Genomic DNA, 24,672 nt, shown 5'->3' with positions numbered 1-24,672 from the left:
CACGTGTATACATGTTCTCTCTAGTGGCTTTTCTGGAGAAATTTGCATCTGTGTATTGTGTGCTCGTATTTCCCTATCTTTCCCTCCCTCTCTGGGTCAGCTTGCTTCGCAATGTCCAAGGAGAGCAGGTTTCCTGACCACTACTCTCCTTCAGTTATTGGAGGATCTGAGCCTGATGTGCTGTGGCTCGCTGTCACGTACCATCCCATCTTCAGGCACTCTGGGACATCGCTTCCTAGGCCAGCTGCATTGCTACAAAGACACCGGGGAATGGCTTTCTCCTGTCGGCTCAGCATGAAAGGTGCTTCTGAATGGTCTGACGGTGCCTTGCGAACCACCACCCACACAGGTGGCAAGAACTTTGGAAAGCATCCACCCCTCTGCCATGAGGCTGTCATGAGGGGGTGCAGGCTTCCCATCAGAGGCACACGCTTCCCTGTCGGGGAGTGGACACAGGGGGGTCTGAGATGGAGGTTCCAGGCGCCTGTGGCTGGCTCATCCTGCACCCATGAACTTGGTTCTACCCCGCTGCCCACCACCACCACTGCCAGGCGCTGCTGGGCCATCTTAGTGGCTTGCCCTTACTGGTGATCTGCGATCTGAATGCCACCTAGCAAGAAAGCTGATGGACGACTTCATCAATGAGCTGTAGGACTATGGGCAACCCTTGTCTGCTCTGGGCCCGTTTCTCCCCCTGCAGAATATCACATTTGGCTCCATCACCATTCCCTGCAGGGTGTTCTGTGAAAGCTGACCCTGGAAGATGCTCTGTGGGGAAAAAGAGTTTTGTGGCCAAATGGGTTTGGGAAATGTGACGTCATACAGCATCTGTTTGGAGATTCATAATGTGCACAAACATTTGAGAGATTTTCTGGAATTCTCTGCACCCAGGTATCCATGTGGCTCCCTCGTCACTTTTCTGCAATGTGATTTCCCTCGAGACTTTTCCTGATCACCCAGATCTGTGGTCCCTTCTCATCTGTCCTTTACCCTGCCTCATTTGTCTTCCCAGCACTTCTCATTTTCTGACATTGCATCATATTCTTATTTATTGGTTTATTTTATGTCCCCCTCCACCCAAGATGTGCCCTCTGTGTCAGCAGGGACTTGATCCATTTGTTTGCAGATTATCCCTAGCATGTGACCCATAGTAGGTGCTCAATAAAAATGTGTTGAATGAATAGACTGTTTAACTTGGAGATTCCCAAATGGAGCTCATCAGGGACGTTTTCCCATTAAAATCCTGGGAAATGTGCTTGGGGACTCACCAGGAAGAGGGTGGCTAAAATCCCGAGGGCCGTGGTTCCTAGTACCAGCCACTTAGTTCTGAGTACACAGACAACTCGGCGTTAGCCTGAAAACAAACAAAACGGACGTCATGAGAGTTGCCATCACGTGCCTCGAGGAACCAAGCCTTGTGCAAGGCTGACCCCAGGGCTGCCTCAACTGGTCTTACCTACGGGGCCCTGCTGCCGTTTTCCTGAGATGGCTTTATATGAAGATTCCTTGCAAACTATTGGTGGCGCCTGTTGAATCTTCCCAAAACACGTTTTCAGAAATGAGTGTGAGGCTCACACTTGGAGAAGTGCTTGAATCTTCAAGTTCTCCATCAGGAGACTGTGGTCTAGTCACAGCCACCACGTGGCAACTCCCGCCCGCACCCCCGCCTCCACTCTGTGTCAGGTGTAGCTTTGGCACTTTGCCTGTGGTTTCCTCAGGTGCTCAAAAGTAGGAAATTCCAGGGCTTCCCTGGTGGCGGAGTGGTTGGGAGTCCGCCTGCCGATGCAGGGGACACGGGTTCGTGCCCCGGTCTGGGAGGATCCGACATGCCATGGAGTGGCTGGGCCCATGAGCCATGGCTGCTGGACCTGTGCATCTGGAGCCTGTGCTCCACAACGGGAGAGAACACAACAGTGAGAGGCCCGCGTACCACACACACACACAAAAATTAGGAAACTCCATTTGGCTGGTGTAGAGACGAAGGCTCAGAGGGATCCAATTATTTGCTCACGATCATCCTTCTAGGAAGCAGCAGTGCTTGGATTAAAACAAAGTCCTCCCCAGTTGAAAGCCCATCTCTCGCCCTCTGCGCTTGCATACAGAACAGGGGCTGTCCTTTTGTACCTCCACACTTAAATACTCAGCACAATTTGTCCTAGGAGCTAAATGGGCCTGGCCAGGGCCCTTAAGGCAACAAATGAGACCAGTAATCCTCAGAAGGGCTCTTCGTGTACTGCCCATTTATGGCCTGTGGTTTGATTGATCCATCCATTTCCAGGGATAAAGCTGTGTCCCATTTTCAGTTTTGCTCCACAGTTGTGGGTTTAGTTTAGAGTTCCCATCTCACACGTGTTCATCCAGAGCCAAGGCGTCTCAGAACATTTGGCATCAAGCAACAGAAACCCACTGCAACTCGTTTAGGCATAAGATAGGACTTTATTGAAAGTAGCCTGGGGCATCCTATAGGACAGTGAGTGAGGCCAGGTTAAGGAGAGCCCAGAACTCTCTCTTTCTATGAAGGACTGTTTTCTCCGTGAACCTCTGCTTCATGAGTCTCCTCTTGCAGACCAGCTTTCTCTGTGCACGTGGCTCCCTGGTGGCTTTCAAGTTGATTAGATCCAGTGCAAGTAGCCAGTCCAAAATGACCATGGTCATTGTCACCCAAGGCCACGGGACCCACTTTGGGAAACACTGTTCAAGCAAGGACCCTTCCCATGGAGAGCGGGGCTTCATGCCTTATCCCCAGAACCCAGAACAGTACCCTGGCACATATCTGTAGAGCTCCATACCTATCTGTGGGTGGATGCAGCTGACTTAGCTGCACACACACACCAGGCAGCGCTCTGCACTGCGGTCACAGCTGTGCTCCAACACGATCTTTATCTCAATCATCTGCCTGTGGCTCCCCTTTTCAGAACTGTAACTGGTCTGAGAAAAGTGAAAATCAAAATTGAGACCCGGTGGAGTATCCACTGTGGGCCCAGCACTGCCTGATATGATGCAAAGGCAGGGCCCGCCTTCAAGGACATGGACTAAGTTTAGGATCTGACCTTAAAAGCGGAATTTATTGGGAGGACACAGCATTTCTTGTGGAACCCAGGGGCAGAAGTACAGCTGGGCTTTCCAAGGCATCAGGATCAAAGACCAGAAAGTCATCAGGACACAGCTATGTCTGAGGTCTCATCCTCATGTCGGCCTCCTTCAGCAGTCACCTTCTCTCTGTGCTGAGGTATGTCCACTGCTTCACTCACCTGTGGCCCCTTAATCCCTGATACCACGTTGCCCAACCCAGGACCTGGGAGAGATGAGCCTAGCCCAGGCCAGCTTCTGATTGGTTCTCCTGGGTCAGGTGAACACATACCTATCAGCTGTGACTTGAGAGGGTGGAGGTCACATGGCACCAATATGGCTGCTGAGATTCCTCCTTTTGGGTGGGGTGGGAGTGCTGGGGGGAATTTTCTTTGCTCTTTCATAGCCCTGGGGCCAGTTAGGGCCCAAGAACAGGTGAGGTGGGTGGCTTTTGATTTTTCTCCCCTGTCTCTGCCTTTCTTCTATTTAGTCTAAGAACAAAAACACGGCGGAGAGGAAAGGAAGGGCCAGGGTCTGTCTTCTGGTTTTTACCTTTTTAGCTTTTTCTGTAGTGAAAAGATAGAGAGCTCTGAAAAGTCTGAACCAGTGAACAAGCAGGACGAGTGTGCCTTCGGGAATTTTGAGGTGAAAGTGACCTCCTGCTTTGGTTTTAATTTACTCTTGCAGATAACTTCCTTGTCTTCCTAGGCACTATTCAGGGCTCCAGCCTATTGCTACCATTCCCAGCTAACATTCTCCCTGCCTTCCTTTTAGACGGAGGTGCATCCATGCTCCATATTTTACGTACTAAACATCCATGAGCTATTCTCTGAACAACGTGAATAATTTTCTACTTGACTGTTTCCACACATACAAAACAACTAAGGTCCTTTGTGCAATTTCCACAGCACTCCTGCCGTATAGGAAGAGTCCAGAAGTGTTCAGATCAAAGTGGGGGGCTGGTCTCTAATGAGTTGAAGATTGAGCCCCGTGTTGGTTTGCTAAACACAGTGATGAATTCCCACAAGCTTAGTGGCCTAAAACAACAAACGTATTCTCTCATGGGTCTGGGGGCTGGAAGCCCCAAATCAGTATCAGCTGGGCTGCAATCAAGGTTTTTCTGAAGAACCAAACTCCCTTGGATGCTCTAGGGAGGAGTCCATCCCTTGCCTCTTCCAGCTCTGGTGGCTGCTGGCATCCCTTTTTTCTTTTTTTTTTTTTCCTCGCTATGTAGGATTCCCATCTAGGGAAATACAATAATTTATATGTGCATTTTCCTGTTGATGGACATTTAAATTGTTTCCAATTTTCAATATGATTTCTTTTAAAAAATTTTTTATATACTTTTTCAAGGTTACTTTACATTTACAGTATTACAAAATATTGGCTATATTCCCTGTGTTGTACAATACATCCTTGAGCCTATCGTACACCGAGAAGTTTACATCTCTCACCTCCCCACCCTGTATTGTACCCTCCTCCCACTCCGCGCTGGCAAACATTAGTTTGTTCTCTATATCTGTGACTCTCCTTTTTTGGTATATTCGGTAGTTTGTTGTATTTTTTACATTCCATATATAGGTGATATCCTACAGTATTTGTTTTTGTTTGACTTATTTCACTTACCACAATGCCCTCCAAGTCCACCCATGTTGCTGCAAATGGCAAAATTTCATTCTTTTTTAAGGCTGAGTAGTATTCCATTGGTTATATGTACCACATCTTCTTTATCCATTCATCTCTTTTAATTTTTTTTTTTTTTTTTTTTTGCGGTACGCGGGCCTCTCACTGTTGTGGCCTCCCCCGTTGCAGAGTACAGGCTCCAGATGCACAGGCTCAATGGCCATGGCTCACGGGCCCAGCCGCACCACGGCATGTGGGATCTTCCTGGACCGGGGCACAAACCCGTGTCCCCTGCATCGGCAGGCGGACTCTCAACCACTGTGCCACCAGGGAAGCCCCTATCCATTCATCTCTTGATGACACTTAGGTTGCTTCCGTATCTGGGTAATTGTAAATAATGACACTCTGAACATTGGGGTGCATGTATCTTTTCAAATACATGTTTTTTATAACACGTGTTTTTGTGTTTTTCAGATTTATACCCAGGAGTTGAGTTTCGAGGTCATATGGTAGTTCTATTTTTAGTTTTCTGAGAACCCTCGATACTGTTTTCCACAGTGGCTGTGCCAGTTTACATTCCTACCAACACTGTACCAGGGTTCCCTTTTCTCTAAAAATTGTAAATTTTCTTCCTAGGGGTAATTGAGATGGTAGTTCAATAATAACATAAGATCAGGTGAAGTCTAAAGAAATTTTAGAAAACCTGTATAAAGTAAGAAAACATCTGTTTGCTGGCATTTGAATGTTAGAGAGACACCAAGACATGTGGGCCAAGTTCTGGAGAGAAGGGAAACACAGACGCAAGCCTGACATTTGGTGCAGCTTTTCTCCTTGGGGCATTGGCTGATTCAAATCTTACAGCCTAGGAGGTGAAAAGCCAAGGAGTTCAAAAGACTCTAACCACAGAAGCTGCTGGCATCCCTGGACTTGTAGGTGCAGCACTCTAGTCCTGCCTCTGTGGTCACTGCCTCCGCCTCTTCTTTGTATATAATCTCCTCCTGTCTCTCACTTATAAGTACACTTACAGATGGCACTTAGGGCGAGGATAGTCTCAACTCAAAATCCTTATATCCGCAAAACTTTACCTTGTAGGGTAACATTCTCAGGTCCCAGGGATTAGAGCCTGAGATCTTTGGGGCCACCAGTCAGCCCACTGTAAGCCCTAAACGTCTTCTCTCCTGAGGAAGGTCTAGGCTGGGCAGAAACCCCGACAGACATCTACCAGAGGCCAGATTGAGAGCCCGTTTAGAAGGTCATTTCTCAGCTCATTTGGAACCTTGCTATTGCCCTTTTTTTTTTTTTTCTTTTCTTTTCGGTACGTGGGTCTCTCACTGTTGCGGCCTCTACCGCTGCGGAGCACAGGCTCTGGACGCACAGGCTCAGCAGCCATGGCTCACGGGCCCAGCCGCTCGGTGGCATGTGGGATCCTCCCGGACCGGAGCACGAACCCGTGTCCCCTGCACTGGCAGGCGGACTCTCAACCACTGCGCCACCAAGGAAGCTGTGCCCTTTCTTTTTTCCTCCTGTTTGTCCTCAACAGGGGGAAGGATTAAGAGTAAATGAGGGGCTTCCCTGGTGGTGCAGTGGTTAAGAATCCGCCTGCCAATGCAGGGGACACAGGCTCGAGCCCTGGTCCAGGAAGATCCCACATGCTGCGGAGCAACTAAGCCCGTGCGCCACGACTACTGAGCCTGCGAGCCACAACTCCTGAAGCCTCCATGCCTAGAGCCTGTGCTCCGCAACAAGAGAAGGCCATGGAATGAGAAACCCCGCGCAACGCAACAAAGAGTAGCCCCTGCTCGCCACAACTAGAGAAAGCCCGGGCGCAGCAACGTAGACCCAATGCAGCCATAAATTAAAATAATAATAATAATAATAAAAAAATAAATGCATTAGTGGATTTTGGGTTTCCTCTAATTGTTAGCGTATTGCTTTCATTCCTAAGACCCTAAAAAATTGGAAACCACTCCACTTACCAGGAACACACTTTGCAACACGGATCCGGGGGAAGCTGTTTTCTTCCGTAGACACTTCATGACCCCGGTTTCCACAACAGCAGGCACTGCTGGCTCTGCCAAGTTGCTGGAGAAGGGCACCTTATCTGCAAAGTCACGAATCCAAATGGGCCCCCATTGGCAAGGGTGGAAGGAAGTTGTTTGGCTTAGCTTCTTGGAGGATCAGAAGATTGGGAGTTCTGGTGGGGGGACTGCAGGTACTTTGCTGTCCCTTGGTACAACGTCAGGGGAAAGAAAGGTCGCTGGTAGCTTCTCAGAGCTACCAGTTGGGGCTGTGCAGAGCGTCTTAGTAAATGCCATTTTGGTTGTAAATAACAGAAACTCAAACCGACTGAAGAAAAAAGGCGACATCTATGGAGAAGAAAAGATGGCTCCTGCCTGTCCAGACTCCTCCGCTTTGCTTGCCCTTTGATTCTCTAACCTTCCGCATTTCCTTTCAGTAAACTCCTTTTCTGTTTAAGTTAGCCACAGGAGATTTCTGTTGGTTGCAAACAGAGAATCTTGAGTGATACAAAACGTCCTAGTGGAACCCAAGGGCAGGCATTGGAATGGGCCTTTCCAAGGAAAGAAACCAGGAACCAGAAAGTCATCAGGAATCAGGGCAACTTTGTGCATCAGTTGGAATGCTTTCAGCTTTTTTTTTTTTCCTTCATGGAGCTCATAATCCATTCATTTATTCAATAAACAATTATTGATTATCTATCCTGTGCCAGGCACCCTGGTAGGTCTTAGATTTCCATACAGGTATAAAATATGCCAAGACCCCTGCCCTCAAGTAGCTCACATTCTAGTGAAGATAAAACATGTGAGCACATAGAGTATATTCACAACACAGAATAAGAAGAGCTATGCCATGGACACATATACACCAGCAAACATCAAATAGATAGCTAGTGGGAAGCAGCCGCACAGCACAGGGAGATCAGCTCGGCGCCCCGCGACCACCTAGAGGGGTGGGACAGGGAGGGCGGGAGGGAGGGAGATGCAAGAGGGAAGAGACATGGGAACACATGCACATGCATAACTGATTCACCCTGCCACAAAGCAGAAACCGACACACCATTGTAAAGCAACTACACTCAAACAAAGATGCAAAAAAAAAAAAAAAAAAAAAAACAAGAGCTATGCCAGAGGGATGAAGCATGACTGTCTTCATAGACCTAGAAAGCACAGATGCAATTATCCTGGTAGAGAGGGCCTGGGCAGAGAATCGCAGTTAGGTGAACCTGTGTGCACAGAGAACATGGTATGTATGAGAAGCTGAAAGTTTTCAACATCCGTGGAGCAAAAGAGTTCTTGCAAAAGTAGTGGGAGACGTGGCTGAAGAAATTGGTTGAGGATGAAGCATAAAAAACCCACTGAAGTGTGATCTTTTTTTCCTGAGAGGCATGGGGGAGCCATGGAAGATTTTTAAGCTGTTTGAGGACATGGTCAATTCTCTGGGTTTCAGAAAAGTCCCTCTGGAGTCTGGGATGTGGTGAAAGTTGGGCTGGACCTTTCACCAGCAGGCATGCTCAGTCGCTCAGGAAAGGTTTTCGCTCTGCCTTGGGAAATTTTTCACGCCGCTCTGGCAGCTGAGCTCGCCCCGCCCACGGCTTCTCCTCACTGGATTGGTTGAACTCAGGGAGGCTACCAGGAGGCCCAGTTGACCTCCCAACTGCACACCCCCGCCCCCGCCCGTTAACGCTCTGGGCGCGCGCTGCCTTCAGCTTTAAATAACTGAAACCTGGATGTGGGTAGATGGTAAAAATCTGGAGCCCCTCCCAAATGAACTCTAGCCATGTGGCTTGCTTTGTCTGATGAGATGTTGGCAAACACATGGCAGGTGGAGACTTCAAAAGTGTGCTTTGAGGCTTTCTCTCTCCTGTTGCTCTTGGAAACCTGTACCCACCACACGTGGCCTGGTCTGGCCTGCTGGGTGATGAGGGACCACACCAGGCAGAATCAGACGTCCCAGCTGAGGCCTTTCTAGACCAGGGTTTCTCATTCTCGGTACTATTGACATATTGGATCAAATAAGTCTTGGTTGTGGGCAGCTGTTCTGTGCACTGCAGGATGTTTAGCAGCATCCCTGGCCTCTACCCCTAGATGACAGTATCACCCCCACCCCAGTTTAACAACCAAAGTGTGTCCAGACATTGCCAAATGCCCCCTGGGTGGCAAAATCGCCCCCAGTTGAGAACCACTGTCCTAACCCAGCTTGCCTGGCAATGACCAGGCTGGCCTGTACACGAAGCCACCCTAAACTAGCCCCAGCCAAACCAACCAGGCCAGTACAAGTGGCCAGCTTGACGCCTGGAATCCTGAGAACTAATAGTTGCCATTTTAAGTCACTAACTTTTGAGTGATTTGCTCCACAGCACAAACAGGTACATATGACCACAGTGGCTTAAACTGATAGGATTGATTTATTTATACAACAGGACGTACAGAGGTAGGCAGCTCAGGAACAGTGCAGAGCACAGTGATGCCACTAGGCTCCCACCCAGGCTTTTCATGTCTTTCCACTCCACTGTCCTTTGAGTTGGGCTTTGGTCTCTTGCTTGTTACCTGGTGATCCCCAACATGGCTGCTCCAGCTCCAAGTCTGAGCTCCAGGAGAGGAAAAGGAGACAAGGCAAAGGGACAAAGAGAAAAACTTTCTCCTAGCAAAGCCTTGCCTTTAATTCCAGAAGGGAAGCCCTGCCCAGGGCCCTCACCTGCATGTCACTAGCCAGAACTGAACAACACAGCCAGGTCTAGCTGCAAGGGAGGCTGGGAAATGAGGGCATTTCACATGCTGCTTATACAGTAGAGGGAGGCAATGACTAAGGGGCTTGCAGTGTCTGTTGCACTGTCTCTCTGGGGATCGTCTTGGTTTCTTCTTCTTTTTTTTTTTTTTTTTTTTTTTTTTGCCACACGGTGTGGCTTATGGGATCCTAGCTCCCTGATCAGGGATTGAGTCCGGGCCCTTGGCAGTGAAAGCGCAGGGTGGACTGCCAGGGAATTCCCTGGGTCTTGGTTTCTTGTCTCTACCTGTTGCTTATCTATCCTGGCCATCTCTTTCTAAGACTGGCTTTGTTTCTCCAAACACAGTGGGAGAAATGGCCACCCCAGCTGGGAACTGCATCAAGACTTTCAGCTCCGGGCCATTAATGACCTGTGTGGTAACTCCGTGTCCCACTTCCAAATATCAAGGGCACAGGTGCTGATTGGCCCAGCTTGGGTTAGAAGAGAAACCTGATTGGTCTGGCTTAGGTAGAATATCTACTGATCAGCCAGTCAGGTGTGGCCAAGAGAGCAGCAGTAGGTAGGGTAAACCTGGTTGGGGAATGTGCATTCTCAGAGAAAGGGGTGTGTGGCTGCGGAGACACCTAAAGAACCATCTAGTTCAAGGAGTGAAGAAAGGACATTGCCACTGTGGGTTGCAATGTTGATACGATAAAGATTAACACGTCCTTTGAAAGACCTCAAATACAGTGGAGTCCCATAGGCATTACATTTAACTTATGCAAATTCAAATATTTGTATTCAACCAAAGGATTTTTTTTCCCACACAATTTGGCTTCCAAACCTGAGCCAGCTACTTAACTACTGCCTGACCAAGTGATCTTTTCTGGTGCTGGAGATTGCTGTTTTGGATTTTGGGGATATGGTACAGTATAAGTAATATGTTCTTTATGGAAAACTGCTGGGATTTTCAAGATTATTTTTAAGGTCAGGTGATGCTCACCCTTCTCACTGTGTAAGAAGTACGTTTAGTGGAAGATCATGCAAATCATTTTTCCCATTTCCTTCTAGTTTTAATCAGTATAAAGAATGCATTTGGTTTTAAAATATCAAAATACTTTTATTGTGGCTTTTTAAAAATAAAAAATAAATGATATTCATGGCTTCTGGCTCTTCCTCCTGTTTTGTTTGGTGGTCTCTGGCCGTACAAGAAAGGCAGGGAGAGAACAGATTGCTGGAGAGAAGGCAAAAATGAGGGTCTCTTCAAACACCACGGGAAACGGGTGTGTCCACCTGAGCAGTGTGTGTTCTTTGATGACTGGGTACTTGGTCTGTCCTGATGGCCTGGGACTTGACCTACTGGGCTGTCTTGGTGTGGCAGAATGGGCAGCGTGAGATGGAGTTAGAAACCTGGGTTCCAGACCCAATTCTTGAATTTACTAGCTGTGTGACTTTAGATGGGCCATTTAACCTCTCTGGGCCTCAGCTTCCTCATTTGTAAAATGGGGAACATAATGCTATTTACCTCCCAGGGCTTGAGAGAGGATTAGACGAGAAGTGTTTTGAACACCGCAGAGCGCCATATAAACATGACTCACTGTTATAGAAGCGATAAAACTGGTTGCTATTCACATTTATTATAATCAATTCAGATATAAATGCACTATACCATGGCCCCAACAGCCCTGAGGTTACCATTCTGTCCTGTGGCCCCAGTACACGCCCTTGGTTTTCTCAACTGCGGGCTTCTCAGAGCTCCTTGGAGGTGTGACATTTGGGTTTGTCACTACCCAAACACATAATTGCATCTACCAGGCCTAGGAGTCTGAATTTCAAACTTATTCTTCATACGCCTGTGTATGTTTACATTCATAATATCCGTGAAAAGAACCCCTCTCCTCACACACTCCAAAATACAGTATTGTGCAAAATACCAGTCTAGGAAGCAACACACTAGGGTAGCAACCTTTAATGTCCTAAAAAAGCATTAGTAGTTTGACGCAGAAGAGTTACACTGACTCACGGAGGAGCACGCGAGGCCCAGCGGGACGACGTTTCTAGTTCCTTCCACCAGGTTTAGAAAACAGAAGGCTCTGGCTGGATTTGCTAGACACTTCTCTCTTCAGCATCTCCCTTCCTTGGTCCATCTTTGGGGTGCCTTTTCTGGCTCCAACCTACAATAAGCAAGAGCAACAAATGCCCAAACTCTATAATTGTAGGGAGATCCCCAAATACTTCTCAAATGGGTTTTTTTTTTACTGAAAATAAAATCTTTGTTGTAAAAAAATATTTATATACACACATAGACATGAGCAAAACGAAGGTAAAATGATCCACCATTATCACACTACCCACAGGTAACCTTATTCACATTTTGGTGTACACTCTTCCAGATACACAGTTAACATTTTCTTCTTACATTTGCATCATTTTGCCCATCTTTACATTTGCCTCCTAACTCATGGTTAGGATATGGGTTTCAAAATACCTTTGGGGTGACCTTGGGCAGCCTGTTTTACCTTTCGAGAGGCCTTTCGAATGGCCCTCTCCTCCTGGACTACTTGAGAGGATTAAATGAGAAAATGTACGTAAAGTGTTTCGTTTAGTGTGTGGCACGTGGCACGTAGCAAAAGCTCACAACACTCTCACAACAAGTGATGGAGATGATGATCAGCTGGTTTCCTGGTAGTCATGTGGCAGACAATAGCCATGCAGATATTAACAATCTAGTCTGCGTGAGAGTTTAACACGGGTTGGCATATCTGGCCCTCTGCCTATCTTTATAAATAAAGTTTTATTGGGACACAGCCAAGCTCATTTGTTTAGGCATAATGCTGCAATGGCAGAGGTGAGTAGTGATGACAGTGACCCCATGGTTCACAAAGGGAAATGACCCTTTATAGAAAACGTTTGCTGACCTGACCCTCATCATCCAGTAGATAACAAGCTGGTTCCTGGACTTCACCAAGGAAGACGCTGTATTGGAGCAGCTGAGTACGAAGTGTGGGCTCTGATGCTTCTGCTCTTGGGCAAGTAACTTACTTCTCATCATTTTCACACGTGAAACCGGAGCGATCCAGACAGTGAGGACTGAGCACGTCTGGACCGTGCTTAGTGCAGGGTCTGATGGCTGGCAAGGATGCTATAAAAAGCTGGCTATTATTAGCTATGAAACTTCAACTGTTGAAAGGCACAAAGAAACTCCCAGAAGAGGGTCACTGCTGCATGCAGCTCTCTCTAGAGAAGGCCCAGCAATAATCTCATAGAAAGCCAAAAGAGGCTGGGAATGTCCCAGGTGAGCTCTCCCAGGCAACACACCCACTAAATTAACTATTCCAACTCCTTTGCAGGAGGGCAGCAGATTAGACCATGAAAAGAAAGGGGAGCAAAGGTTAAGGCCCCAAGGTCTAGCACAGTATCATTAGTCCCTGGCACGTAGTAGGTACCTGGTGTCTGTTGGAATGAATGAAGGCTGGTTGTTTAACCATAAAAGAGATTTATCCGTCAAAGGGCAACTCTAACCTGTGCTGATAAGACCACGTCGAGCCAGAGGTAAAATTGCTGCCTCCGATATCTTAGGGTCTTAGGAATGAAAGCAATGTGATGAGAGGAAACTCAAACAAGGAGCCTGCTAATGTTTCCCACCGCAGGACAGAGGCATTGCAGTGGATTCCCGGGGAACAGATGGACAAAGAAAAATGTTTAAAAACAAAAGCAGGCACAGAAGATCATGAGTGGGCCCAGATAACTCGGGACACTGAGCAGACAGAGGCAAGCGGCGCATCTTGATGGAAATGAGGCCAAGCTAATAAGCCAAAAGAGTTTACCGTCCCTCAACTGGCTCCCTAACTCCTGCCTTAGGAAACTCAGTATGAAAAAGAGGAGCACATGGACTTCCCTAGTGGCTAAGAATCTGCTTGCCAATGCAGGGGACACGGGTTCGAGCCCTGGTTCAGGAAGATCCCACATGCCCCGGAGCAACTAAGCCCGTGCGCCACAACTACTGAGCCTGCGTTCTAGAGCCCGCGAGCCACAACTACTGAAGCCTCCATGCCTAGAGCCCATGCTCTGCAACAAGAGAAGGCCGTGGAATGAGAAGCCCGCGCAACGCAACAAAGAGTAGCCCCTGCTCGCCACAACTAGAGAAAGCCTGGGCGCAGCAACAAAGACCCAATGCAGCCATAAATTTAATAAAATAATAATAATAATGAATAAATTTATATTAAAAAAAGAGGAGAACATTAGCATTAGCAGGTTTTGGGTTTCCTCTCATCGTTAGAGTATTGCTTTCCTTCCTAAGACCCTAAAAAATTGGAAACCACTCCACTTACCAGGAACACACTTTGCAACACGGATCCGGGGGAAGCTGTTTTCTTCCGTAGACACTTCATGACCCCGGTTTCCACAACAGCAGGCACTGCTGGATCTGCCAAGTTGCTGGAGAAGGGCACCTTATCTGCAAAGTCACGAATCGAAATGGGCCCCCATTGGCAAGGGTGGAAGGAAGTTGTTTGGCTTAGCTTCTTGGGGGATCAGAAGATTGGGAGTTCTAGGGGGGGACTGCAGGTACCTTGCTGTCCCTTGGTACAACGTCAGGGGAAAGAAAGGTCGCTGGTAGCTTCTCAGAGCTACCAGTTGGGGCTGTGCAGAGCGTCTTAGTAAATGCCATTTTGGTTGTAAATAACAGAAACTCAAACCGGCTGAAGAAAAAAGGGGACATCTATGGGGAAGAAAAGATGGCTCCTGCCTGTCCAGACTCCTCCGCTTTGCTTGCCCTTTGATTCTCTAACCTTCCGCATTTCCTTTCAGTAAACTCCTTTTCTGTTTAAGTTAGCCACAGGAGATTTCTGTTGGTTGCAACCAGAGAATCTTGAGTGATACAAAACGTCCTAGTGGAACCCAAGGGCAGGCATTGGAATGGGCCTTTCCAAGGAAAGAAACCAGGAACCAGAAAGTCATCAGGAATCAGGGCAACTTTGTGCATCAGTTGGAATGCCTAAAGCTTTTTTTTTTTTTTTTTTTCCTTCATGGAGCTCATAATCCATTCATTTATTCAATAAACAATTATTGAGTATTATCCTGTGCCAGGCACACTGGTAGGTCTTAGAGTTCCATACAGGTGTAAAATATGCCAAGACCCCTGCCCTCAAGTAGCACACATTCTAGTGAAGATAAGACATGTGAGCACATAGAGTATATTCACAACACAGAATAAGAAGAGCTATGCCATGGACACATATACAGCAGCAAACATAAAACAGATAGCTAGTGGGAAGCAGCCGCACAGCACAGGGAGATCAGCTCGGCGCCCCGCGACCACCTAGAGGGGTGGGACATGGAGGGTGGGAGGGAGGGAGATGCAAGAGGGAAGAGACATGGGAACACATGCACATGCATAACTGATTCACCCTGCCACAAAGCAGAAACCGACACACCACTGTAGAGCAACTACACTCCAACAAAGATGCAAAAAAAAAAAAAAAAAACAAGAGCTATGCCAGAGGGATGAAGCATGACTGTCTTCATAGACCTAGAAAGCACAGATGCAATTATCCTGGTAGAGAGGGCCTGGGCAGAGAATCGCAGTTAGGTGAACCTGTGTGCACAGAGAACATGGTATGTATGAGAAGCTGCAAGTTTTCAACATCCGTGGAGCAAAAGAGTTCTTGCAAAAGTAGTGGGAGACGTGGCTGAAGAAATTGGTTGAGGATGAAGCATAAAAAAACCACTGAAGTGTGATCTTTTTTTCCTGAGAGGCATGGGGGAGCCATGGAAGATTTTTAAGCTGTTTGAGGACATGGTCAATTCTCTGGGTTTCAGAAAAGTCCCTCTGGAGTCTGGGATGTGGTGAAAGTTGGGCTGGACCTTTCACCAGCAGGCATGCTCAGTCGCTCAGGAAAGGTTTTCGCTCTGCCTTGGGAAATTTTTCACGCCGCTCTGGCAGCTGAGCTCGCCCCGCCCACGGCTTCTCCTCACTGGATTGGTTGAACTCAGGGAGGCTACCAGGAGGCCCAGTTGACCTCCCAACTGCACACCCCCGCCCCCGCCCGTTAACGCTCTGGGCGCGCGCTGCCTTCAGCTTTAAATAACTGAAACCTGGATGTGGGTAGATGGTAAAAATCTGGAGCCCCTCCCAAATGAACTCTAGCCATGTGGCTTGCTTTGTCTGATGAGATGTTGGCAAACACATGGCAGGTGGAGACTTCAAAAGTGTGCTTTGCGGCTTTCTCTCTCCTGTTGCTCTTGGAAACCTGTACCCACCACACGTGGCCTGGTCTGGCCTGCTGGGTGATGAGGGACCACACCAGGCAGAATCAGACGTCCCAGCTGAGGCCTTTCTAGACCAGGGTTTCTCATTCTCGGTACTATTGACATATTGGATCAAATAAGTCTTGGTTGTGGGCAGCTGTTCTGTGCACTGCAGGATGTTTAGCAGCATCCCTGGCCTCTACCCCAAGATGATCGTATCACCCCCACCCCAGTTTAACAACCAAAGTGTGTCCAGACATTGCCAAATGCCCCCTGGGTGGCAAAATCGCCCCCAGTTCAGACCCACTGTCCTAACTCAGCTTGCCTGGCAATGACCAGGCTGGCCTGTACACGAAGCCACCCTAAACTAGCCCCAGCCAAACCAACCAGGCCAGTACAAGTGGCCAGCTTGACGCCTGGAATCATGAGAACTAATAGTTGCCATTTTAAGTCACTAACTTTTGAGTGGTTGGCTCCACAGCACAAACAGGTACATCTGACTACAGTGGCTGAAACTGATAGGATTGATGTATTTATACAACAGGATGTACAGAGGTAGGCAGTTCAGGAACAGTGCAGAGCACAGTGATGCCACTAGGCTCCCACCCAGGCTTTTCATGTCTTTCCACTCCACTGTCCTTTGAGTTGGGCTTTGGTCTCTTGCTTGTTACCTGGTGATCCCCAACATGGCTGCTCCAGCTCCAAGTCTGAGCTCCAGGAGAGGAAAAGGAGACAAGGCAAAGGGACAAAGAGAAAAACTTTCTCCTAGCAAAGCCTTGCCTTTAATTCCAGAAGGGAAGCCCTGCCCAGGGCCTTCACCTGCATGTCACTAGCCAGAACTGAACAACACAGCCAGGTCTAGCTGCAAGGGAGGCTGGGAAATGAGGGCATTTCGCGTGCTGCTTATACAGTAGAGGGAGGCAATGACTAAGGGGCTTGCAGTGTCTGCTGCACTGTCTCTCTGGGGGTCGTCTTGATTTCTTCTTCTTTTTTTTTGCCACACGGAGTGGCTTATGGGATCCTAGCTCCCTGACCAGGGATTGAGTCCGGGCCCTTGGCAGTGAAAGTGCAGGGTGGACTGCCAGGGAATTCCCTGGGTCTTGGTTTCTTGTCTCTACCTGTTGCTTATTTATCCTGGCCATCTCTTTCTAAGACTGGCTTTGTTTCTCCAAACACAGTGGGAGAAATGGCCACCCCAGCTGGGAACTGCATCAAGACTTTCAGCTCCGGGCCATTAATGACCTGTGTGGTAACTCCGTGTCCCACTTCCAAATATCAAGGGCACAGGTGCTGATTGGCCCAGCTTGGGTTAGAAGAGAAACCTGATTGGTCTGGCTTGGGTATAATATCTACTGATCAGCCAGTCAGGTGTGGCCAAGAGAGCAGCAGTAGTTAGGGTAAACCTGGTTGGGGAATGTGCATTCTCAGAGAAAGGGGTGTGTGGCTGAGGAGACACCTAAAGAACCATCTAGTTCAAGGAGTGAAGAAAGGACATTGCCATTGTGGGTTACAATGTTGATACGATAAAAATTAACACGTCCTTTGAAAGACCTCAAATACAGTGGAGTCCCATAGGCATTACATTTAATTTATGCAAATTCAAATATTTGTATTCAACCAAAGTATTTTTTTCCCACACAATTTGGCTTCCAAACCTGAGCCAGCTACTTAACTACTGCCTGACCAAGTGATCTTTTCTGGTGCTGGAGATTGCTGTTTTGGATTTTGGGGATATGGTACAGTATAAGTAATATGTTCTTTATGGAAAACTGCTGGGATTTTCAAGATTATTTTTAGGGTCAGGTGATGCTCACCCTTCTCACTGTGTAACAAGTACCTTTAGTGGAAGATCATGCAAATCATTTTCCCCATTTCCTTCTAGTTTTAATCAGTATAAAGAATGCATTTGGTTTTAAAATATCAAAATACTTTTATTGTGGCTTTTTAAAAATAAAAAATAAATGATATTCATGGCTTCTGGCTCTTCCTCCTGTTTTGTTTGGTGGTCTCTGGCTGTACAAGAAAGGCAGGGAGAGAACAGATGGCTGGAGAGAAGGCAAAAATGAAGGTCTCTTCAAACACCACGGGAAAGGGGTCTGTCCACCAGGGCAGTGTGTGTTCTTTGATGACTGGGTACTTGGTCTGTCCTGATGGCCTGGGACTTGACCTACTGGGCTGTCTTGGTGCGGCAGAATGGGCAGCGTGAGATGGAGTTAGAAACCTGGGTTCCAGACCCAATTCTTGAATTTGCTAGCTGTGTGACTTTAGACGGGCCATTTAACCTCTCTGGGCCTCAGCTTCCTCATTGTAAAATGGGGAACATAACGCTATTTACCTCCCAGGGCTTGAGAGAGGATTAGACGAGAAGTGTTTTGAACACCGCAGAGCGCCATATAAACATGACTCACTGTTATGGAAGCGATAAAACTGGTTGCTGTTCACATTTATTATAATCAATTCAGATATAAATGCACTATACCATGGCCCCAACAGCCCTGAGGTTACCATTCTGTCCTGTGGCCCCAGTACACGCCCTGGGTTTTCTCAACTGCGGGCTTCTCAGAGCTCCTTGGAGGTGTGACATTTGGGTTTGTCACTACCCAAACACATAATTGCATCTACCAGGCCTAGGATTCTGAATTTCAAACATATTCTTCATACGCCTGCATACGTTTACATTCATAATATCTGTGAAAAGAACCCCTCTCCTCACACACTCCAAAATACAGTATTGTGCAAAATACCAGTCTAGGAAGCAACACACTACGGTAGCAACCTTTAATGTCCTAAAAAAGCATCTTAGTAGTTTGACGCAGAAGAGTTACACTGACTCACGGAGGATCACGCGAGGCCCAGCGGGACGACGTTTCTAGTTCCTTCCATCAGGTTTAGAAAACAGAAGGCTCTGGCTGGATTTGCTAGACACTTCTCTCTTCAGCATCTCCCTTCCTTGGTCCATCTTTGGGGTGCCTTTTCTGGCTCCAACTTACAACAAGCAAGAGCAACAAATGCCCAAACTCAATAATTGTAGGGAAATCCCCAAATATTTCTCAAATGGCATTTTTTTTTACTCAAAATAAAATCTTTGTTGTAAAAAATATTTATATACACGCATAGACGTGAGCAAAATGAAGGTAAAATGATCCACCATTATCACACTACCCACAGGTAACCTTATTCACATTTTGGTGTACACTCTTCCAGGTACACAGATAACGTTTTCTTCTGACATTTGCATCTTTTTTTGAACCAGGAGTTTCTGATTATAGGCAATTTCATTGGGATGGACTTTCTCTCGAAAAGCTGTTACTGAACTGAATGCCTTATGTCTCTGATGTCTTAGGAGGGTAAGATGCAGCATACTCTAGGGGGTCTGTCTAACCCTTTTCTGAGCACTACTCCTGGATCCAGGCAGCCATGTGTGTGATTCTGTCCCTGGTCATAGCTGATCGGGCACTTGGCACGGGCTGGGCTTTTAAGATGGTCACTCCCAGGATTTGGGGTTATGGGCTCTAAGATGCTACTTGCTTCCTGGGCTGGTCCTTTGAACTGGGGGACCGTGAGGTCATTCCATCCTGTCACATGACTGGAGAGAGCAGAGATCAGGGGAGCCACACAGAGACACAGGGAGGAGATACGGCCTGTGTGTGCGTGTGCGCATGATTGTGTGTGTGTAAAAGAGATGATGCCTGAGATCTGATGGCTTACCAGTTCTATTTCGAGGCCAGGCTCTCTTTCAGCTCCCAGTTTTTATGAGGCACTCACCCCTATATCCTTAAAAAAGCCCCCTCCCCCCCCCCCCTTTCTTTTTGCGGTACATGGGCCTCTCAGTGTTGTGGCCTCTCCCGTTGCGGAGCACAGGCTCCGGATGCGCAGGCTCAGTAGCCATGGCTCACAGGCCCAGCCGCTCCGCGGCATGTGGGATCTTCCCAGACTGGGGCATGAACCCGTGTCCCCTGCATCGGCAGGCGGACTCTCAACCACTGCGCCACCAGGGAAGCCCAAGGCCCACTCTTGGGGAAGGAGTCACCCAAGTTACACTTGGCAAGGAACCTGGAGGAAACCTTTCTGTACTGACGAGATCCTAGACACCAAACTTCTAAGCTCAGGCTGGAGGGCAGGGAGAATGGGAAGCTGGCTCTTTGCTCTTAGCCGAAGCACCATCTGCCCCGTTTCTGTTAAAGCCAGAGGCAGCGTGAAGTTCCAGGGGGTCTCACATCTCAGAGAAGCACAATGTTCCCACAACATCCGGGGCCCATCCCAATATCTCCTCTGCCATTTCACATCCCCAGGTGGTCCTCAGACAAAACCTAGATGTGGGGCAGTTTCTGCCTCCTCCCAGCTCAGTCATATATGTGAGTGAATAAGTAACAAACTTCCAGTCGTTTCCACTTTGCAGGGTGGCAAACGTCTCAGATCAAGTGGGGCCCTCAGGATGCTCTCTATCCTCTTAACATACTGTTCTGGGGAATAACCACCTTCTGGTCTTAGCACAAGGATGCTGGTTAAGAAGCTTCTATTTTCCAAATATATCCCTCACCTAGAATATCTTCATTTCTTCCCATGATAATTTGGTTGCCTCAGCATGACTGTGGCCTTTTATCAAACTTGAATGTCTCCTCTCTCATATTCAACCAAAATGTGTTTGGCTTTCTAGCTTCCTGAGAGCTCGCCTCTACTGTCTGCAAAGTGGGAACGTGGACTGGCTTAATTGCAGTTCCAGGGCTGATTTGTCAATGGCAATGTTTCAACATGTTCAAGATTTCATAGTCTTAATTCTCAACTTTGAAGAGAATTCTAGAGGATGTTTCCTGGAAATTTAAGAGAAATGCCACTGGAAATGTATCAGGTTTATTACCTGGAGGTTTCTAACCTAAAGGAGGAAAAGCTAGCACTCACCTGGGTGTCAGATCTGCACTGATTCCCAGCTCTCCTACTGAGCTGTGTGGCTCTGGACAAAGAAAGTCTCTGAGCCTCAGACACCTCATCTGTCAATTGGGTATAATAACAACACCCACCCCATAGGGTTGTTGTGAAGCTTAAAAGAGATACTGCACGTCGAGTGTTTGGCTCTGTGCCCGGCACATGCCAAATGCTCAATACATAATAGATGTGGGATAACTGTCAACTGGGCTTCCTGCTGACGTTCTAGGGTTTTCTCTCTTCTCTCTTCTGGCTCACCTGGAAATGTGAGTTCTGCATCTTCGAGTTCTTCATCAGCTCTACGAACATTCGTCTCTTTAACACAGAAAGAATATTGACAATATTTAGCTTATGTTCTTCTTTGCCTTTTGCATCAGAGAAAGATGGATTTTTCTCAACTTTCAGATGCTACCCATTTGGATGGAATGTTGAGCCTTCCTAGCTGAGGAGGTGAGGATAGAGGTCTGCAGAAGGGGGTGTGGCTTTGGGGCAACGCTACACTGTCCTGCTGCACCTTTTAGGGAATCTCTGTTCCAGATTCCAGCAGAGAAGGAGGTGGTCAACCAAGAAGGCTATGAAGGTTACTGTATTCTTCTTGGAGGACAGATCTGCTTTAGCTGGAAGCAGAGCCTCCTAGATCAGTGGAAGAGGCTGTAGATGGCCAGTGGCTTTCCACCCAGTGGAAATGTTGAAAGCCCCAGTGGCTAACCTCCCTGGCAGGGACTACAGGGGCCTGTTGGGAAGCCAGCATCACTGAAAACCTGGAGCTTGCCGCTCCCCTGGGGTTTGATTACTATTGCTGACCCTGATCTGCTCAAGACCTTGCACCTCAGGGGCAGCTCATCAAAGAAAGAGCATCCCCTAGGCACTGGAGACACAAAAGTGAGAGGGAACTGGGGTCTCCCTTGCAGACTGAAACTCCGCAGGTGAATGTGCAGTGGTGTCAGGAAGGAGACGTTCTCCTAGAGCCCTGAGCATCCACTGGGGTCGCCAACCTGATTCCTACAGCGGCCAGGAAAGTAAAAGAAGTGGGTGAAGTGAGCTGGGGTGGCGGTGGACAGCAGCAAACACACGAGCCCAGCGCCTTTCTAAGGGGCCTGGAAGATGGAGGCTTGTGATGGTGGCTTGTGGGTCTGTGGGCCTAGGGTCGCCAGATCTTCCAAGTTTCCCAGAGAAGCTGGAAATCCAGAGTATTCCAGGAAACTGCCCTATTTTGAAATGTAACTTAAAAAAAAATCCCATGAGCCAAATGGAATATATCTGTGGGCTGCCACCTTGCGACACCTGGTTCAGAACCTCCCTGCTTGGTGTCTAGTTGGTGCTCAGTAAATGTTGGAGGGGTTGCCAGATAAAATACAGGATGCCCAGTTAAATCTGAATTTCAGAATGAAGCCAACAAATTTGTGAGTGTGAGTATGCCCCGTGTAATATTTAGGACATTTATACTGAATAGCTTTTGTTGTTTATCTGAAATTAAAATTTAACTGGGCATCGTGTTTTGTGTTTGTTTGTTTTCCCCTAAATCTGGCAACCCTACCGGGTGGTCACAAAACTCAGGGAGGAAATAAGGCTGTCTTTTGGGACAGGGCATAGGTGCTTACAAGACTCTTCCATTCTCCCAGAAGGATGCTAACTCTACCCTCAGAGGAATGTCCGTGAAGGCTGATGGGCCCGTATTGAACTGACAGTTGCCCTCCAGGCGTTTTCCGTGGAGAAGGCCTCGAGCCTGCAGCCACTCAGTATTTATCACAAACTCAGTTGAGACAATCACTATCCAAATTCTCAGATTTTATCAAGCAGGGGTTAGTTTTAAACCAACAGCCTTCTTCTCTCCCACCCCATCCCCCACCTCTTTTTTTGCAGAACCGTTTATCCAAGCAAAATCCCATGAGGAACTTGGGGTATAAGATAATGGAGAGCTTCTCTGGCGGGAGAAAGGTGTGTGTGCTTTGAGAGTCACACCTTTCCATGGCACCCAAAGGCTCCAGGGAACCCCAGTTTGAACATTGCTGCAAAATTCCTTCCTGGATTAAGTTCCGTCAGTGGGCAGCTGGGCACTGAAGGGCAGAGCCTGGCCCCTGTGCACCTGCTTTTCCTGAACTTTACTGAACTCACTGGGATGTGATGAAGGGGGTGGGGGAGGGTCTTTTTCTTTAGCCTTCTTCTATCCGTATGCTGCATAGGCCTGGCCACATGGTTCTACTTCATCATTGTGGGCGGAAGAGCACCACCCCAAGCCCCTCCCATCCCACGCTCCTCCTACACAACATCTACCAATTGTGGGGCTTCCCTGGTGGCGCAGAGGTTGAGAGTCCGCCTGCCGACACAGGGCACACGGGTTCGTGTCCTGGTCCGGGAAGATGCCACATGCCGCGGAGCGGCTGGGCCCATGAGCCTTGGCCATTGAGACTGCGTGTCCGGAGCCTGTGCTCCGCAACGGGAGAGGCCACAAGAGCGAGAGGCCCGTGTACAGGAAAAACAAACAAACAAACAAACAAAACACACAAGTGGCACGGAGGAAGCCAGAATCTTGAGAATACCTGGGCCCAAGGAAATCTTGGAAGATAGTGAGTTAAAGAAAATAGTGAGGATAATGACGATGGTAGGAGACCGTGTATGCTTTGTGGTCCTATGTGCTAAGGCTTTTGTATACAAGCTCCCATTGGGAAGGCTACGACCTAGGTGCCATTTTTATTCTCATCTTAAAGAAGAGGGATCTGAGCTAATTAAGCAGAGGGAAGGTTAGGGGGTATTCCTGGCTGAGACCACAAGACCAAGTGGTGGTCATGCCCCCAAGGCAGCACTTGATTGGCTGGAGATTCGATTGGCAGGAGAGCTGAGCGGCTTCTCCTGCCAGAAGCAGCCGGTGCCCTTCAGCCTTTCTTCCACTTCAAGCCCTAAGAAAGGGCTTGCGTGCTTCCCAAGTGGCAACTTCTGTGCATTTAAAAATTTCCTGTTGAAAATCCCAGCCTTAGCCCTTTCACAAAAGGTATCTGGGTCCTTTCTTGGCCGTGGCCCTAGTCGTATTCACCAAAGAGAAGAGCGCGTCCCATAAGAGCTGGCGGCTTTGGGAGGACCAGGGAAGCCGTCAGCTGGCAGGAAGCTCCCTGAAAGAAATAGAGGAATCCCCACCCATCCATGAGCTGCCTATTCTTCCCCCTTAGACACGGGGCTTGTGATGTGCCAGGCACTGCAGGCATTTTGCCATTTAACCCTCCCACTGCCCCACGGAGTAGGCCCCTTGCTAACAGTTTTGGTTGCTTTGTTGAGGAACCTGCGATACAGAGGTCAAGCCACTTACTCAGGGTCATTCGGGGCAGCGGTGGGGCTTGACCCCTATTTGTTTGACTCCAAATCTGGCCTCTGAACTCTGAGAGACACTGCCGCCTTCTCGAGGGATGTGGGAAGTGGATTCGAGTGGGCACGGCCTGGGCCGCGGTTCCCGTCCCTCTGCCACATGGACAGAGCCACAGGCCCAGTCGCTGTGAAGGCCCAGCATCTTATACCAAGTCTCATTTTCACAGCCAGAGATATTAGTGTGGAAATAGGACTTTTGATTCTTGAAAGGTCTGCTTGGTGAAGAGATGGTCAAACATTAAAACTACAAACTCCATTTTTTTGGGGGTGGGCAATTCTGAAGCTTAATGTGTGTCATTTCATCTCAGTGCTTCAACCTTGCCACCTCTGTGAACGGGTGAAGAGTTTCAAAGTTTTATACAGAAGGCTAAAAAACTAAGGCTCCTTGTGAAAATACTAAGTGTAAAACTTAGAAAAGAGGAATTCTACCTTCTGTTCATTTCTGCTTAAAGACAACGAAGATATACTCCCTGGAAGGAACGGATGCCAAGACAGATGTATACAAGTGCGCTTTAGGATCCAGCAAAACTTTAATATATATTATTGTTTTCTTCCTGACAAACAGGCTGGCATGTCCCTTGCATTGTGTATGAATGAGGCAGCCCATGAATAATGCATGTGAAGCCTGATTATGTAAATCCTCAGGTTTTCAGTACATGACAATGGCTTTTTTTGGGCCCTTCTCTGTCCCACTTTGTGGTCTGGTGTCTCTACTTTGGGGCCTAGTC

At 47.9% G+C, this 24,672-nt stretch overlaps 1 protein-coding gene across 1 annotated transcript in view; it reads right to left on the bottom strand.

Moving 5' to 3' along the window:
* Nucleotides 1-11,472: 11,472 nt before the first annotated feature.
* LOC132502414 (forkhead-associated domain-containing protein 1-like) overlaps nt 11,473-24,672 on the bottom strand; it is a 94,628-nt gene continuing 81,428 nt past the window's right edge. The window contains 1 exon segment of the mRNA XM_060118329.1: nt 11,473-11,589. Coding sequence (XP_059974312.1) covers nt 11,473-11,589 — 117 coding nt within the window.

Source organism: Mesoplodon densirostris, chromosome 2 (genome assembly GCF_025265405.1).
Source record: "Mesoplodon densirostris isolate mMesDen1 chromosome 2, mMesDen1 primary haplotype, whole genome shotgun sequence".
NCBI classification, from domain to species: Eukaryota; Metazoa; Chordata; class Mammalia; order Artiodactyla; family Ziphiidae; genus Mesoplodon; species Mesoplodon densirostris.
Note: the sequence above shows the minus strand (reverse complement) of the source record. Positions and strands in the feature narration are given on the sequence as shown.